A 17,840-nucleotide genomic window follows, 5' to 3' on the forward strand; every position below is an offset into this window, starting at 1 on the left:
ACACACACCTGCTGAGTTCCTTTAGTATTGCTCCTAGGCACACGTGTTTAGGAATGACCACATGGGAAAGAAAACACTTTCCATGAGCTCATCCCTGGATGGAGAAAACTAATTTGCCCTCCGTTACTCAGTATTAAATTCTTGTAGGCTTTCATCTAGGCTGGGATCTTGTGAAATGTCCTCCATCTTTTTTTGGTATGTTGATGGCTGTGGTTATTATGCAGGTCTGGCTTAGACAACCATATTGTTGAGATGTTATGAGTAAAACTTCCCGGACTTATCTAGAAAACACTCTCTAGCCACGGATGTCTTGCTCTTCTGGCTCTTACAATCTTTCTGCCCCACCCATCCATTATGTTCCCTGACCCTTAGATATAGGGTGTGTGTTGCAGATGTACCAACTGTGGGTGGGCACCTCGTGGTCACTTATTCTCTCTGTTTTTACCTGTGTGGATTTCTGTAGTAGCCTCCATCTGCTGGATAAAGAAATTCCTTTAGTAAAGGGTGAGAGCTGCACTAATCAGGGCTGAAGACAGAAACTACATTGATTCAGGAAAATGACAGTTGTAGCTTCTCCTTCCAAGTGTATGACCTCTACAGCCGCTGATACTTAGCTATGGTTACAGTCCCAGGTGTGTTTTCCATCCTATTGAGTGGGCCTTGAGTCCAATTAGCTCTAGGCTATTTCCTGAGACATAAGTGCTGCGCCTGCACCACGGGGAGATCTTGCAGGCTGGTCATTATTGGGCTTTGACAGTGATTCCATATAGAAGTCTTGAAAGGAGCCCTGCTGAGAGTGAGTCAAAACATGGAACTCCATTCTTACAACCACGGAAAAAAATCATTAAACTACAGAACATAGTTACTGAAAAAAAAAAAAAAAAGGAAAACTTACAGCTAGGTATATCTAGTGATTTCACTCTCCACTGGCAGCTTGCACACCTCTAATATAATCAGAACTAGTCCTCAAAGAGGACGTTACCAGGTCAGTATTAAGTTGATTCTTCAAAGTCATATGTTTGAAGTTTGTTGTGTCTCAGAAATAATGTCCAATCTATCATTTCTGGTATGCAACAAAAACCAGTGCAAATAACCTTTAGTGGAAGAGAGGTTTCCCCTGACCATCATTGAGGTTTTTGCTAAATAATTTGTAATTAATTCCATTTAAACTGTACCATCTAACCATCTTTCTGTCTATATGAGTGCCTGTTTGCATCTATCTATCTACCTATCTATCTATCTATCTATCTATCTATCTATCTATCTATCTATCTATCATCTATCATCTATCTATCATCTGTCTATTTAGCTAGCATTTATACATATATATACATAAAGAATATCTATATTTTAAGTAAGCTTATAAAATATGATTCTCTGTGTTTTTATTTCAAATAATCTTTCTTATCTATTTTCTCATGTTTTATTAGGGTATTGTGTTTTGTTTCGATAAAGTTTCACTATGCAGTTAAAGAGCCCATGCTGACTTGGAACTCACAGTGTATCTCAGGCTGGTCTTTAACTCACGGTAATTCTTGTCCTTTGGTCTGTTAAGCACTGTGACTCTGTGCTGCCAGTCCAGCTTCCTCTTCTACTTTCCCTAGCATCTCTCTTTCCTCCATACTTTGATCTTTATCATAACATTTGTAGTATAAATTTTTATGTGATTGCATATCTCAAAGCTGACATTTTCATTTAATTATAGTCTGTATCTCACTTTGAGCTGAAGTCTTGTGAAAACAGAAACTCTGGTTTAAATAAAGATCTGTGCAGCCTTTGCATAATTCTGATTTGTAATAGCTACGCAATAAGTTATGCTTGCCTTTATGTATTAAAGTATCAACAAGCACTAAGGTGTCACTTGGCAAGTCTCTTATGGCTGGATTATCTGTAGGGACTTACAGTTGGTGATATTCCACTCTGTTCTTCTATGGACATTTTAACAGAACACGGGGAAGGGCAGCAAGGGAGACACAAATAGTATTATTTCGACCATAGGAACCCACCAAATTCAGCAGCAAAAACTGAAGGTGGTAAAGTATAGTGAACCTAAATCAAATGTGCTTTTATTACTTTAATAAAATATTCACTCCAGTCTGGAACCCTATTCCTCAAACAAGTAGAATCATTAGCTCTTGTTCCTGTGGTCTTAAAAAATAAAGTTAAATTTGTTTTATCTTTATGAAATTCATCCCTTTTTTGTTTTTTTCTCATCTTGAATCATGGCATAATGTCTTAGTCACTGATATTTTCTTACTTGGTTACAAAAATGGCTATCCTTGTATTAATTCACTCATCCCTTAATGACAGTAGATCATCTTGAGATATATCTCATTATGAAGATTTTTTTTTAGTTGTATGAATTCCACAGAATATATTTACACAAAATAAGACAGTCTCGTGTGACTTCCTTTGAAGAAATATGAACAGACATCTGCTTATCCCAGATAGGGCACCAGGAGACCCAGGAAACCATTTCACCCAAGACTGGCTTATGAATTTACTGGAGTTACCGATAAGGGTATGGGTAACTGAAAAGTAGCTACATTACCAAACTCCCACTCTTAGGTACAAACTCATTAGAGCAGCTTCCGTGGCTTTCCCTGCCCTGACAGTAAGCAGGCACCTGCAACCGTCTCTTGCTCCTCTTCCCCTGCAATTGTTTACTGCTTAATATAAGCTTGGAGACAGCCTTTCTAACACTGTGAACTTCCTTAGCCTTCTAAGTTTACCTCCCCTCCTGAGACTCACCAGGAACGTGAAGGAGATAATGTTTCAGTTTGAAGGAAGATCTATGCAACAAATAGGGGAGCTTAAAATACTCTGCCTAATTTCTTATTAGGATAGTTGTGTACAAAGGTAACCATCTAAAGAGCCTTGAAAATGTCAATTTGTCATGGCCAGGCATTTGATTGAATTTGACAAATTCCTTAAGTGTTGGAATATAATGTGAGCTTTATTTTTGTTCTGAACACAAACTAAAGAGACATGAAAAACTCACTTATAAAATCCTTTTATTTTTAAAAGTTATGCTTTATGAGTGAGTTAATTATTTATTCGCTGAAATTATTTACTGTGATGAAGTAAACTTAATGACTGATTGCTAGCTACCATGTATCTATTGTCCTTTTGAACAACCAAGCTCAAATATTATATTCTGAAGAGACCCCAGTTCCTCCCAGACTGATGTGAATGTAAGTTAAATATGTGATCATTTGTAAGAAACATTTACCAAGGAAAACACAGCTCTATGTGAGTTTTCTAACTATCCTACTGAGGGCATGGATGTTAACAGGGAGATAGTGACAACAACATTGTAATAATTCACCTGTAATGGTAATTTTATATCAACAGTTAAGACTGGTGATACATTAGATTTGTCATGATATTAGGGATGAAAACCTAGCATTCAACTTCTTTTTCTACAAATATTTCTAGGATTTGAGAGATTGTTCAGTGGTGAGGAGCATACACTGCTCTTCCATAGGACCCGAGTCATTTCCCCAGTAACATCCCCTTTAGACAGCTCACAATTACCTATAATTCCAGCTCTGAGAGGGATGCAATGTCTCTGATGGGCACAGGCACCTGCAGTCATGTGCACACAAACTCACACCCACACATACCCATACATATACATAATTAAGAACAAACAACACAGTATTAAAATACATTACTAAGAAAGCAATACTGAGTAAAAGGAATCACATTTTAGAGACTTCCGTGAATGCTCCTCAGTGTTCACAAGAAATTAATGCCATATATCAGGCAGCTGTACTCTCATTCACCTAAAAGTGTGCTAAACATTGCCTCTGCCTACATGAATAAGTTGGAATTTCTATCAAGGAGAGCGCATCATGTGATGTTGAAAATTATGTCCTATATAAAATTAAGTTTTATGTTGTAATGTTTAGAAATCATTTCATTTACACATCCCATGTAATAGCATTGGCAAAAATCATGAGATTTTTAACTCTGAAAACTGTTTTGCATTTTAGCTTGAGGAGTTCAGTAGAATTACAAGAAGGGAATATGAAATCTAGCTTGCCCTCAGATTAATAAACTATTCCCAAAATGAGAGTGGAACCTGCAGTGTTCATGTTGAGCAAGAGTGGCATTTTATATACAAGAAACGTATTACATTTAAACGAATCATGCAATTTCCTGGTCATGGGATTTTACTGCCTTTCACAGTACCAGACCCGCTTTAGAAAAAGCAGAAGTTCGAATTTTCAGTTCAGAACCTAAGTCTTGGCATACCAGTAGCTAAAGGAAAGTAATAAACCATGATTACTAGAAACACTTATTGTTTCTGCAAGTGGTAATTAAAAGAAATTCTTTTTTTCAAAAATCATAAAAGCCTTAGAAGAGGAAGTAAGATTTATCTTTAAATATTTAATCTGGGAGATAAAGCTATTATCTAGGAGAACACACAAGCAAGATTAAATCACTGAAGCTCAAGATTCTAGTGTAGTGACAGTCATTTTAAAAGCTTACAAAACATTGCTACAGTAGATAAAGTAGATTAATCCCATATTTTATCATGGATAAGAATGTATTTTAAAGTCTTCCCATTAAAGAAGCTAGCAGATGCTCTCGTATGCTCAAAGGACAGACCAAACACAAATTAAACACACTTATTAGCCTGATGGCTTCTCCCCAGATAGAGAAAATTAAATGGGAAAATGAAAATATATTGGTGATTGTTTTTTCCAAATGAGTAATGGCGGCATGGAAAAACAGAAGAAGCGATCTATAGAGTAGAAATGTTGAGCTCCCTAGAGAGAAAAATACAGAGAAGAAATGGAAAGCCACAGATGGAATGGCAGTAAGAGGGAAAGAAGGGGCTTTCTGATAAGTGGTGGGTACAGACACAGGAGTGAAACCTACAGGCTTGACCAGGAAGAAACTTCAGCACACAGCAGAATGATCTGTTTCGAGAAGTGGCCGGAACAGGGCACAGTCTGGGAAGTCAATACAGAGAGGGAAAAGGATGCTTATGGGGGACCCTTCTCATGCATGCAGTGATCAGGCTTATGTAAGTGCCTGCTGCTTTGAGTATTGATTAAGGTGGAGAAGGAATCCTGAAAGGTATTAAAATGTGATTCTCCACCTTCCTAATGCCATGTCCCTTTAACATAGTTCCTAATGTTGTGGTGACCCCCAAGCATAAAATTATTTTCATTGCTACTTTATAACTGTAATGTTGTTACTGTTATGAACCATAATGTAAATATATGTGTTTGCTGATGGTCTTAGGTGACCCCTGTAAAAGGATCATTTGAACCCCAAAGAGGTCACAGCCCACAGGTTAAGAACCACTGGGTTAAAAGAAAACAATATTTATCAATATTAGCCTAATAATAAGGTTATTGGTTTATGGTTTCTGTGTTCCTGAAATATCTCACATTGATTATTTTAACTACAAATGCAAATAGTAACAGCACAGTGGAGACGCCTGACTGATACCCAGTTTAATAACTATACAAAATTCTGATGAATAAGGATATGCAGAATGGCATACACTATCTCTTCTGTGATGGATAGCTCAGCTTGGATGGCATGCTCTTTAAAATTGTGTGTCCCCAGTCGACTAGATACACATGCCAGAACATCCGGATTGAATGATATTCAACAAAAGAACTGACCAGAAGACTTTAAAAGCATTACCACAAAAATAATGAGACTAGGAAACTATCCTAGTTTAAAGGAGTGTAAAAAGTAAAGGTGGCAACTTGGATGAATCCTGGGAGAACAAAAACATGACTTTAATGAAAAAATGGGAGCTCATGCAATGGGTTAGTGGGTTATTAGTGGTAAATAGTAATATGTGAGTGTTAGTTTACTAATTTGATAGTTTTATGGTCATGTAAAATATTCATCTTAGAGGAAGTTATGAATAATGTTCTATAGCAATACTGTGCAATTCTCACTTTACTATAAAATTAAAATAAATAGAAAAATGTCAATGCTGTTTTTAAATATGAGGCCATTATCAAATCTATGTGTAGGCAGGTGTATTTACCTACACTGCTGATTGAAGGAGTAATATGCTCAAGGAGAAAAACATAATAAGTGACTGAGAGATGGCTTAGTAGATAAAAATATTATACAACTGTAACGACTGGAATTTGAATCCCCAGATTTATATGAAAGCTGAGTAGGCATAACGTGGGACAATTGTCTGGCATCCCAGATCTCAGGGAGCAGAGAAAAGGGATCCCTCAGAAAATCAGTCAGCTAGACTCCCTGGCACTGGTGAGCTCATGCTCAATGAGCTCAATAAACAAAAGGGAAAATATCTAGGAAAACTTGATTTTTGTATCTATACATGTACACACATGTGCTCATGCCACCCACATGCAACCACACATGTACTAACATGTGCACACATCACACACATATATGCTTTATAACAGCCAGGAAAAGTCAAAAAGCGCATGAACAGACAACACATAATATAATAAAGTTTGAAAATAAAAGTATGTATTCACAAATTATTTCAGGCTATATATTTTCTAGAACACTGAGAAAAAAGAATCAACAAAAGTTTGAGTCTTAATATAAAAAAACAAATGACAGGAAATAAAAATATGAGGCCATTATAGTCTGAAAAATAATCACTTATTAAAAAAACAAGCAAAAAATGAGATATCATAAAAAATAGTCAATTTTATCATTACATCATTTCCAAAGCAGTATTAAAAGATATTTGAATGTAAAGTCAACAAACCATTTGTGGAATCAAATTATTTTAGTTTTAGAAATGACCTTGCACACCACCTTTGGTTATAAAGAGACTACAGAACCCATAACTATTAAAAGTGCCCCTACTAACCTCTCCTGCTATGGGCAGATGATCCCTCACATGCATGGGGGAACCCTATTTGTTTCAGATAATTTCTTCCCCATCGCATATGAAGCCGGCCCTATGTCTCCAAACTTCGATATATTATATTCTCCTTGCAACTTAAGATCAAAGTACAAGGATTGAGATCTTGGGTGTGAATGGGTACAGAAACAGCAGAAACAATATTCTTTAAAACAAATAATTGAATTGAATTGCATCACTTCCCTCTCCCTTTTTCTACCCTCAACCCTATCCATGTCCCTATTCTCAAGTTGAGAGCCCCATTTTCTTTATTACTTTTACATATGTATATGCATATATATGATGTATATGTTTATTGGTCTGCATCAGACAACATATAAAGAAACTATCAGTGGGGGGAAAGCTACTTTTCCTTATCCCACCAGCCACATTACTATTAAAGGAGGTGTCAAAATACATTCTTATTGGCATGCAAAGTGAGGCACTCATGTCAGAATAGATTTCACAGTTTTCAGAAAGTCCTAAAATTCTGTAACTAGCCGAGCAAAAGAGATACAGAGTCATTCAAAATCACTAATGTTACCTCTGGACTGAAACCATCTCCTAGCCCATACTGGATCCCTAAGTAACACCCTTCTTTTTCCCCAAAGTTCTACCTTCCCCAGGACGTCATAGGAATGTAGTTGTATAATCTGAATCCTTTGGGTCTCCGTTCTTTTACTTCATGTTTTGCATTCATTAATCAGTGATACATTATACATCGTTTGTTTTTTATTGCTTAGTTATGTTCTATTACATGAAAGCAACATAGCTTTTCTCTTTTTAATTTTTAAAATTATTCTATTAGGATAGCATTCAAATGATTGAATTTCATTTTGACAATTTCATATGTATATGTACATGTGTATGTAAACACATATGTATGTCATACTTTGTGTGTTAGTTTTTACTGCCGTGATAGACTATCATGATGAAGATAGTTCATAAGAGAATGTGTTATTTGGACATAGGATTCCGGAAGGATAAGTCCATTAGTATTTATACGAATATTCCAGTTGAATTGGACAGTTGCTGAAAAGATTATACATTCTCCAATTGGTTAAATCGGTTCCTATCTTGAAAATCAAGTAAACATACAGGTGTTTTTGGTTATTTTTAGGCTCTTAGGTTTTATTGATCTATGTTTCTGAAACTATCATCACATATCTGAGTCTACTTTCATTCTTAATCTTAAAACCCATCCTGTATCCTTCAATATTGTTCGTTCCTTTCCAAATCATTTTGACTATTCTTTTTGTTTGTTGTTTGTTTTGTGCATTGTTCTTCAAGACAAGGTTTCTCTGTGTGACAGCTCTGTTTTTGGATATCCAGGAACTCATTCTGTACCACACTGGCCTCAAATTCAGAGCAATCTGCTGCTTCTGCCTCCAGAGTTCTGGGATTAAAGTTTTGCACCATAATGCCCAACTATTTTGGCTATTCTCATTCCTTTGTTTTGCATATGAATTTTAACATCTTGTTAATATTAACAAAAAGACCCCATATGGGAACAGCATGGTTAATGATGGTATTGAGTCAAATCTACAGATTAAGTTCAGGGAAAATGATAGCTTAATAACATTCACCCTTGAAGTCATGAATAAAGCATGCATTTCCAGTTAGTTAGGGCAATGTGCTTCCATCTCTGTGTGTGGGCATGTGTGTACCTGCATGCATGTTAATTCAATAAAAAACAATGAAGACAAAATTAAAATAATAATATCACCCTTGTAGTGGTTACTTCACATTTCCTTCTCTTTCTTGTCCATGATCATCACATAACTGATGTTTAATTCCATATGATTATCAGCTAAAAACTTTCACATTCTTTCTAGATTTATATTTTGATTGGGGTTAGTAGGACAAGCAAGCTACAATGGGTTTATTTCAGTTTTTAAAAGATTGAAAAAGAGCCAGGCAGTGGTGGCGCACGCCTTTAATCCCAGCACTCGGGAGGCAGAGGCAGGCGGATCTCTGAGTTCGAGGCCAGCCTGGTCTACAAGAGCTAGTTCCGGGACAGGCACCAAAGCTACAGAGAAACCCTGCCTCGAAAAACCAAAAAAAAAAAAAAAAAAAAAAAAAAAATTTAAAAATAATAAGTTTTACTTTTGATGTTCTAAATCTATCTTTCGTGGTGATGATTAAGACTGTGGTCAGGCTGAGAATTATACCAACTTTGAGACAGCTCCCTATAGTTAAATCCTAAATGATACCAGATCAATATGAAAGTTGAATGGATTTATTTGAAGCAAACAAATGGATAGTGGGAGGAAAACCTATAGGAATATTCTTTCCTCATGTGTATGAATTCTTTCTTTCTTGACAGTGTTATGGTGTGTGTGGGAGGGGGCACACGCGCGCGTGGGCACACATGTGTGTGTGTGTAATTTTGAGATAAAAGAAGAGGGGACTGATACTCTAGCTTGCACGAAGTTCAGATTCTGTATGGGACTATGATTTAGCAGGAAATGCCTTGCTGACAAATATCAGGAGTTAGCATGTAACAAGAATAACAGCATTACCATTATTTGGACCAAAATAGAATTTAATTTCATGTCTTCAAATATGTATCAGCTGACTATGTATGAATATGTAAAACTTTCAGGACTGTTCAGAGTAATGCTCAGGGTGGTCTGTTGAAGAGAGTTTTATCCAAAATCCCTTTAGAATATTAGCATATCTTTATTATTAAAACAGAAATCTGATGCTAAATTTAGGGGCTGTTTGATGAAGTAACTTCTTGATGAGGACCAAGTGAGCAGATGTGCAAATCTAGAGACACATTTAAACTTTTTGTGTGTATGTTTATCCTTTTCTTATAAGTGTTTATAGCATATAATATGTGAGGCACTGAATTAGGATTTATAAATCCCAACTATGTTTCTAAAAACTTGGGACATTGGAAAGATTGAATAGCATTCCTTATATACAGAATTATACAGCTCTGGGCAGAAATCCCAGAGGCACAGTTTACAGCATTTCTCTCATTCATTATTTGTGCCCTGGTGCTGATTTTGCCTCTCAGGCTGCTGGCATGATTAAGACATGATTCTCATTTCTTAAAGCCCTTAAGTAGGTCATTGTGAATTAATTTTAAAATAGATTTGTAATTATCTTTTTTCAACTGAGTATTTGGTCCTCCGGTTAGTCATCCAGATGAAGGGGAGAGAGCAATTCCTTTGAGCCCGTAGGCTTCTAATGGATCAAGCATGTCACAATATATATGTAAATGCTTTATTCATAATATATTGGGTTTTGTGGTTTACAAATTGCATTTACATTATTTATTTAATTTCCATAATAGTTCTGAATAGATTGAGCATATATTAAAAGCTCCATTTATACTTAATCACCTCAGGTAAAAAGAAGTAAATGTGTACCTAATAACCAACTCTTGTTTCTCCTCCACTTCCATCATTTACCTTTTCCATCCTCTCCATCCCTATGGTCTCCTTCTTCCCTATGGTGTCATGTCTAGTTTCATAACCCTGATGCACATGTTCTCTCTCTCTCTCTCTCTCTCTCTCTCTCTCTCTCTCTCTCTCTCTCTCTCTCTCTCTCCTCCCCTCCCTCTCTCTGTGTCTAAGGTCCATATACAAAAGAAAACATGAAAAAACTTGTCTCTGAAAGTCTGGCTTCCCTCTGTTAACAGCTTACAGTTCCATCATTTTTCCTGCTAATGTAACTTTTTCCTTCAAGACTGCAAGATCTCACTGTTTATATGCATTACATGTTTTCATTCATTCATTGATAGTCACCTATTCTAGTTCAATTTCTTTGCTACAGTTGATAATGCCAAGTTAATATCAATGTGCAGATATCTCTGTGGTAGGAATGTGAGTCTTTCTGGTATGATCACAAGTTGTAACCTGAGTCATATTGTAATTTTATTTTTAGATTTTTATAAAAATGTCTATACTGATTTCTATAGTGTTTGCACTAGTTCACATTTTTTTACAAAAGTATTAGGATTTCTCTTTCCCATTTACTTGCCAACATTTGTTATCATTTTATAGCTGGGTTTTATAAATATCCCTCCTCTTCTGAATGGTAAATCTTAGGATGTATTCTATTCCCATTCTTCCTATGTACCCCTGCTCTCTTGCATGAATGTCTTTACTCCGTTCACTAAAAATGGCAATGGTGCTCCAACCACAGGACTTCGGTACACTGTCCTGTGCTTAGAATGCTTTTCTAATAACCAGTTCTTTGGTCTTATCTGGCTTCTGCACCATCTCAACTCCTTAGAGCAGCTTTTATTCACACCATCCCAGATAAATGCTTCTAAATTTGCTTTATTGGCTTGATGAACTACAGCATTGTGTGGTGCTCTGTTCATTTATCTATGCTTTGTTTACAAATTCCCTGAGATCAGGCTTTGATCTATCCCTCATCACTTCCAGTCACATAGCAGGAATGAATTAAACATCTGTTGAATAAATCAATGCGTGAAATCTTAGATTTGAGATGCTGGTTAATTGTTTCAGGACAGAGGAAAGCAAGTGTCTATGTATTATTTAAATTTGTATTTACATCTTACCTAAAACAACCTTATGCACTCATTTTGTAAAGAAAAGAAGAGTTACATAATTATTTGTTGATATCTATCTTCCTGTAACATACAACATTTTGTGTAGACAACTTTCCTTACCTTATATTCATATTGCCTACTGCTGGATTAGATGCATATCACACAGTAAGTGCTTTGAAAAATGAGTTAAATCGTTTAATACATTTCCCTAATCTGTACTGATACAAAGTAACTGTATTTCTTCTCGCATTCACAGGACTATACCTTGACCATGTATTTTCAGCAAGCCTGGAGAGACAAGAGGCTGTCCTACAATGTAATACCTTTGAACTTGACTTTGGACAATCGAGTGGCAGACCAGCTCTGGGTGCCGGACACCTACTTCCTGAATGATAAGAAGTCCTTTGTCCATGGAGTGACAGTCAAAAATCGTATGATACGCTTGCATCCTGACGGCACGGTCCTGTATGGCCTCAGGTCTGTAGTACACATCTTAAATTGAACTTTTCCTGGAGGAAGAAAACCCAGTTGCCTGTTGTCAGAGGAAATGCACTGTTTTCTTTATTCCTTCTGCAGTTCTACTGAAAAAGAATTAAACCTCCTATCAGAGAGATATCTGAGAGCTTAGGAAATCATTTGTACAAAGGACTTAGCTCCAGCTAAGACTAAGTTGTTGTTACTTTTTTCTTCTTCTTCTTCTTCTGATTTATCTTCCAGTATCAGATGCTGATGCTAAAGCCGATTTCTTTAAGGAATAGGGACAAACAATATCAAAATAACTGAAGCATGGGGTTTCTTTAAAATCTGGAAAACAGAAAACCCTGAATGTTGAATGATTGTTTGGACATGGCAGAAGCTATTGAGCTGCCGACTTGGTCATGGTCCTCTGGTGACAGAGAGGAGTGTCATACCCTCTCATCCTCTGAGGAGCAATCAACTTACAAATAAGTATCATCTCATGTTTATTAATGCTTAATTGATGCTCTCAAATGCACCTCCAGAAAAACATTCCAGTACCAGACTATTTGGATGGAAATAATTTGTAAAGAAGGCTAGTTTAACTTCAATTAAAACCAATAGATGGTGTTCTGGAAAAAAAAAATTAAAACACATTTTTATTCTGAAACGATTTCAATGTAAACATTTGCATGGCAGAAGGAAACCACTCTAAATTTCAGCATTTTGGATTGCCTCTCATCTATTATTTTGCATAAGGTATTTTTATTCTGAAAATATTACAACGTAAACAATTCCTCACGAGAGAGGAAATTTGCCTCTGATCTTTTATTTTGCATAAACTGTGACTATCCTATGATAATAGTGATGATAGTGCTAACAGTAATAGCCATCAGTTGAACCCTTCTCAGGGGCTACACAATGAGTTAAGTGTTTTCCACACATTATGCAGTCGTCACTCAACACGCTATTTGCATCTTCTGATTTTCATTATCCACAATAGTTGTGATCTGAACACACTGAGTAGAAGTGATCAGAAATGACATATGCAGTTTAAGTTGAGCATTATTATGAGTAGCATGATGAAATCTTGCTTGCCAAGCTATCTAGTCCTACTTGAGAAACAAGTCACTGTCTTCCCCATAAAATCCATGCGGTGGCTAACCTTTAGTGCCTTTGTAGCCACCTGTCAGGTCTCCTGTGATGGAATTGCAGTACCTGTGTTCAAGTAACCCTTTGCTTTTCATAATAAGAGCCCTGAAGCACAGGGGTAGGGGTCTGGCAACTTGCAGGAATGTATTGTGTGAGATATATTGGCCCTGTATGATTACTTCATCAAAGGGTACCAAGATGAGTTGCACCAAGCTAGGCACTGCAAGTAATAGGGACATAAATGATTTAGGCATAGGTCTGGCTGAGGCACTAAGACAGTTGTTGGAGAAGATACACCTGTACCCTTCAAGACTACTGCTCCCTTTCTAGAAAAAGTATTTACTAAAGAGAATAAATGTAAACTAACACCATTGTTTGGTTGCAGCGAAATCTAGTTCTTTGGTCAGAAAGCACCCAAGAAAACCCAAATTCCTAAAAAGTGAAGGGTGGGAAGTCCAAGGACCACCCACCTCCATCCAGGTCTAGTAAGGTGAACATCCAAACTGCCTAGGCTCCCACAAAGCCAGTACGTGCAGTAGGATCAAAAACCCATTGCCATTGTTCTTGAGTTCTCAGTAGTCCTCATTGTCCATTATGTTCAGCAAGTCCGGTTTTATCCCATGCTTTTTCAGACCCAGGCCAGCTGGCCTTGGTGATTTCCTGTTAGGGACGATGAGGGAGGGGGACTTGATGGGGGAGGGGGAGGGAAATGGGAGGTGGTGACGGGGAGAAGGCAGAAATCTTTAATAAATAAATAAACAATTAAAAGAAAAAGATAAAAAAGTGAAGGGTGTATTATCGATGTATATGAAGGAAAGATCAACTCCGGTACCAAAATACTTATGGATAAAGCTGAAAATGTTACTGGAAGCTTCTTATAGATTGATGAGAAAAAAATTAGAAGAACAATTTATGGGACACTGCAAGCTAGTAAAATGAATTTTGTTATGTACTGGGTATAAAGTTTAGACACATACTGGATGCTATCAAATGATAAAAAATAAGAAATAAGAGTTTGTATGGATTACATAGGAATAAAAAAGTGATGAATGGATCAGAAAGTAATATATTTACCATGTAAGAATGGGGGCCTACATTCAAATTCCCAGAACTCAAACTTGTGTATAGCATTTTCTATCTGTAATCCTGTGCTTACATGCTGAGATAAGATATAGGCAATGGAGACAGCCTGGAAATGTTCAGTCCTAATAGTCTTGTGTATGAAGCATGAAAAACAAAGACACCCTGTCTCAAATAAGGTGGAATGTCACAATTAATACTCAAAGTTGTCCCCTGACTACTGCCTATTCATGCTGTGGGACAATCACCCACTCCTCACTGTTCCCAAGTGCTTCTAGCTTTTAATGTTTCTTTTTAGAAGCTAACTGTTATTGTGCTGAAGCTATCTTTATGTATGACTTAAGCCTTCTCTCTTGAAGTTTTCTGCAGCTTTTATTTGTTCTGTATAGTGTTCTAACAATAATATGACATAGGATGTTTCTCTTCTAGTCCTGTCCATTTGATGTTTGCTATGCCTCTTATACCACAGTGGGTATTCCTTTCCAGACACTGGGATATTTTCTTCTATGATATTATTGAAGATACTATCTATGCTTTCTGATTTAGGACTCATCTTCTTTTTTGTCTATAATTAATAAATTTGGTCTCTCATAGTGAGACCATTCCATTCATATTTTTTTAAAAAGTCATTGACTTCAACTAAATGATCCAATTCCTCTGTATGATCCTCAAGCTCTGTAATTCTGCCCACTATAAGTTCCATTCATTGTTGAAGATTTCCACTGAGGGTTTTCTTAGATTTCTGAATTTTTCATTTCTGATATAATTTCATGTTGGTGGATCGGCAGGCTGCGTCCTGCCACCCAGTTAGCTTTACCTGAAATAATTACACGGAAACTGTATTTTTGTAAGCACTGCCTGGCCCATTAGTTCCAGACTCTTATTGGCTAGCTCTTATATATTGATCTAACCCATTTTTAATATTTTATGTAGCACCATGAGCTGGCTTACCAGGAAAGATCTTAACCTGCGTCTGTCTGGAGTGGGAGAATCATGGCGACTCACTGACTCGACTTCTTTCTCCCAGCATTCTGTTTTGTTTACTCCGCCTATCTAAATTCTACCCTATCAGAGGGCAAGCAGTTTCTTTATTAATTAAACAATGAAAGCAACAGATAGAAAGATGACCCTCCTCCATCAATTTTAGTTTGAGTTTTATTCAGTATTTCAAGGTATTTGGAGAATTCTGTTTTCAATACTTAACTCATTTTCTTAATTCATTCAACTGAATGTGTTTTCTTGGAGTTGACTCCAAATACTATTTGTATCCTCCTTCAATGCATTCATGAGTGTATTTGTGTCCACTTTGAAATTTTGAACATGTTTATTATGATTGTTCTTTTAAATTTTACCTAGAATTTTGTATAAGTCACCATCACTGGCAGCCATCACTATGTGACTGTTAATTTTTGGAGGAGATATTTTGTCTTGGTGTTTGTACACTGGTGTTTGTACACTTGGATGTGCCAATCTGGTGTGAGCTGTGACTTCTCATCACAGCTGAGTTGAGTGAGTGTGTGGTGTTAGCATCACCTCTGCTTCACAAGTCTTGACCAGGCTCAGTATTGCTTAAAGTCCAGTTGTGGAGGAACTTGGCATTGACCATGGGTGAAGTAGGTGAAGGTGATCGTGGCTTTGTTGATAACAGGATCACGGGCTCTAACTTCATAAACCAGAGTCAGTGCAGTGTGTCAATGGGATATACCAGGGCCAGCAGTTTCACATATCTGCTAACCTTAAGAGCCTGGCTTCATAAGGTATTATGGGAGAGTGAATCAATGCTAGGGATCCTGTGACCTCTAAATTGACAAGCCAGGGTGTTTGAAGAGCATTGTGCATGTGTGCCACAGACATAGATTTATCATGTCCTCTGGCTTCTGTGGTGCTCAGGGCAGAAGAACACACTCGGGGAAGGGAATTGCTTCCCACTCTATGGCTGTAATAGTCTGCCCCTTGCTTGGATTCACTGAGTTTGGTGAGTATGCCCCAGAGGCAAGAGACTGTAACTTTCTTACCTGTTTCTGCCTGATGCTATAGGTGAAAGGAAGGATACATGAGAGGTAAGATGAGAAAAGACTGCTTACCTACTAGGACCATGTACAGGAAGGTTGAGGATGTATACCTCAGAGGCAGAGGGTATGGAAAACCTTTTATGCATCTGTGACCAGTGCTGTCAAGGAGGAATACATATGCCAAAGGCACTGGTTCCTAGACTTCATTATGTGTCTGTGCTGGTTGAACATGGGTTGGCAGAAGTGTAACCTAAAGGCAAATGGTTTAGGGGTCTCTTATATCTCTAAGCTGGATGCAACAGAGCATCCTGAACTCCTGACAGCAGAATACCATTATTTTTCCGTTCCCACTTCCAACAAAGACTCTTGACACAATGATCAATTTCTTGAGCACCTGTGACATTCATAAAATTAGCACTTCTGTGGAAAGCAGGCCCATTAATTGTGATTGTTCTCTCACTTGCAATGTTGAACAGCAGATGAAATTAATAGGAAGATCTTAAAACACACTTTTAAGTAGTACTGGCAAATATTATAGAAAAATAGAACAGTTTCCTCTGAAAACTGATGCATACCTAATACTCATCTCTTGTCTCTAGGAGTCTTACTTACAATACAGAGAAGAAATTTAGTTAAAATAAACATTGACAGTATGAACTCCAAATACTTAGCCCCTATTCCTACTCATCTATCACCAATTCTGTTATTTCCTATTGTTGATAATCTAGTAAGAATTTTATTTAGAGTCAATGTCAAGAAGAGGAAATGTAGAACATTACATCTAATTAGAATATTACTGGAAGTATCTAGGATTAATGGAAAGATTTAGCATACATATATTTTGCATATGTTTTCTTATTTAATATTGCTTTAGTTCCATTATTTCCTCCATGTTATATGGAAAAACAAAGGAACCTATAGAAATTTAAATAGCTACTGTACCCCAAGAATTTAGTTGCCTTAAAGTAGAAATACTACTTTTTTTGTCCCAGCCTTTAAATACTGGTTATCTGGTGATGCATAATATTTAGAAAAACCCTGAGAGAATCTGAAGGGATGGAAGAAAAGAAAAGCTAGATGAAAACAACTTTTAGTAGATCTGTACCTAGGGAGTTTTCTCTTGAATGATAAAATAAAGCCCCGAGAAACAGAAGGCAAGAGTCTTCTATGGATGTTCACCTTGAGATCCTATGGCCTATAGCTGTTCTAGTTAAAAGAATGAGGTGTGTGCATGAGTGCATGTGTATAATCCTTGGACTCAGACAAATCATTGCAAAAAAGTCAGTGGTAGTAAAGTCCATTGGTGGGGATAATGAAAACTGAAAGGCAGTCATTCAATGTAGATGTAGAAGACAGAGAGCTCAACAGTTTCCATACTCAAGACAATGACCAGTAATTTGCAAATCAAAGACCTTGAGCCGAATGTCTAGGACATAAATGAAGAGCACACCTACCTATCTACCCCTCTCGACAGATGAGGAAGAAGAGGCCAATGTCCACAATATTTGAGTGAACTGTTGTAAAGTACTTTTCAGATATTAAACTATAACAATGATGGGGACACCAGAATACCATGCCTGTTGAACTTAATGGTGGGCATGGAGGAGTTCATGAGTTCATTCATTCAAGCTGCCAGCATGTTTGAAAATAGTCATCATAATATTTAAAAAACAAAACAAGACAAACAATAACAACAACAACAAATCAACAATAATAAAAAAATGATCAAGAGTCTATG

The 17,840-nt window shown here is 36.9% G+C and overlaps 1 protein-coding gene across 2 annotated transcripts in view; it reads left to right on the forward strand.

Annotated features, from left to right (window-relative positions):
* The window catches only part of Gabrb2 (gamma-aminobutyric acid type A receptor subunit beta2), a 216,372-nt gene that overhangs the window by 63,200 nt on the left and 135,332 nt on the right, over positions 1-17,840 (forward strand). For both annotated transcript variants that reach the window (XM_057776141.1, XM_057776142.1), the window contains exon 5: positions 11,659-11,879. In XM_057776141.1, the coding sequence (XP_057632124.1) occupies positions 11,659-11,879 (221 nt within the window). The remainder of the gene's footprint in view (positions 1-11,658; positions 11,880-17,840) is intronic.

This window comes from Chionomys nivalis, chromosome 7, assembly GCF_950005125.1.
Source record: "Chionomys nivalis chromosome 7, mChiNiv1.1, whole genome shotgun sequence".
Taxonomy (NCBI): domain Eukaryota; kingdom Metazoa; phylum Chordata; class Mammalia; order Rodentia; family Cricetidae; genus Chionomys; species Chionomys nivalis.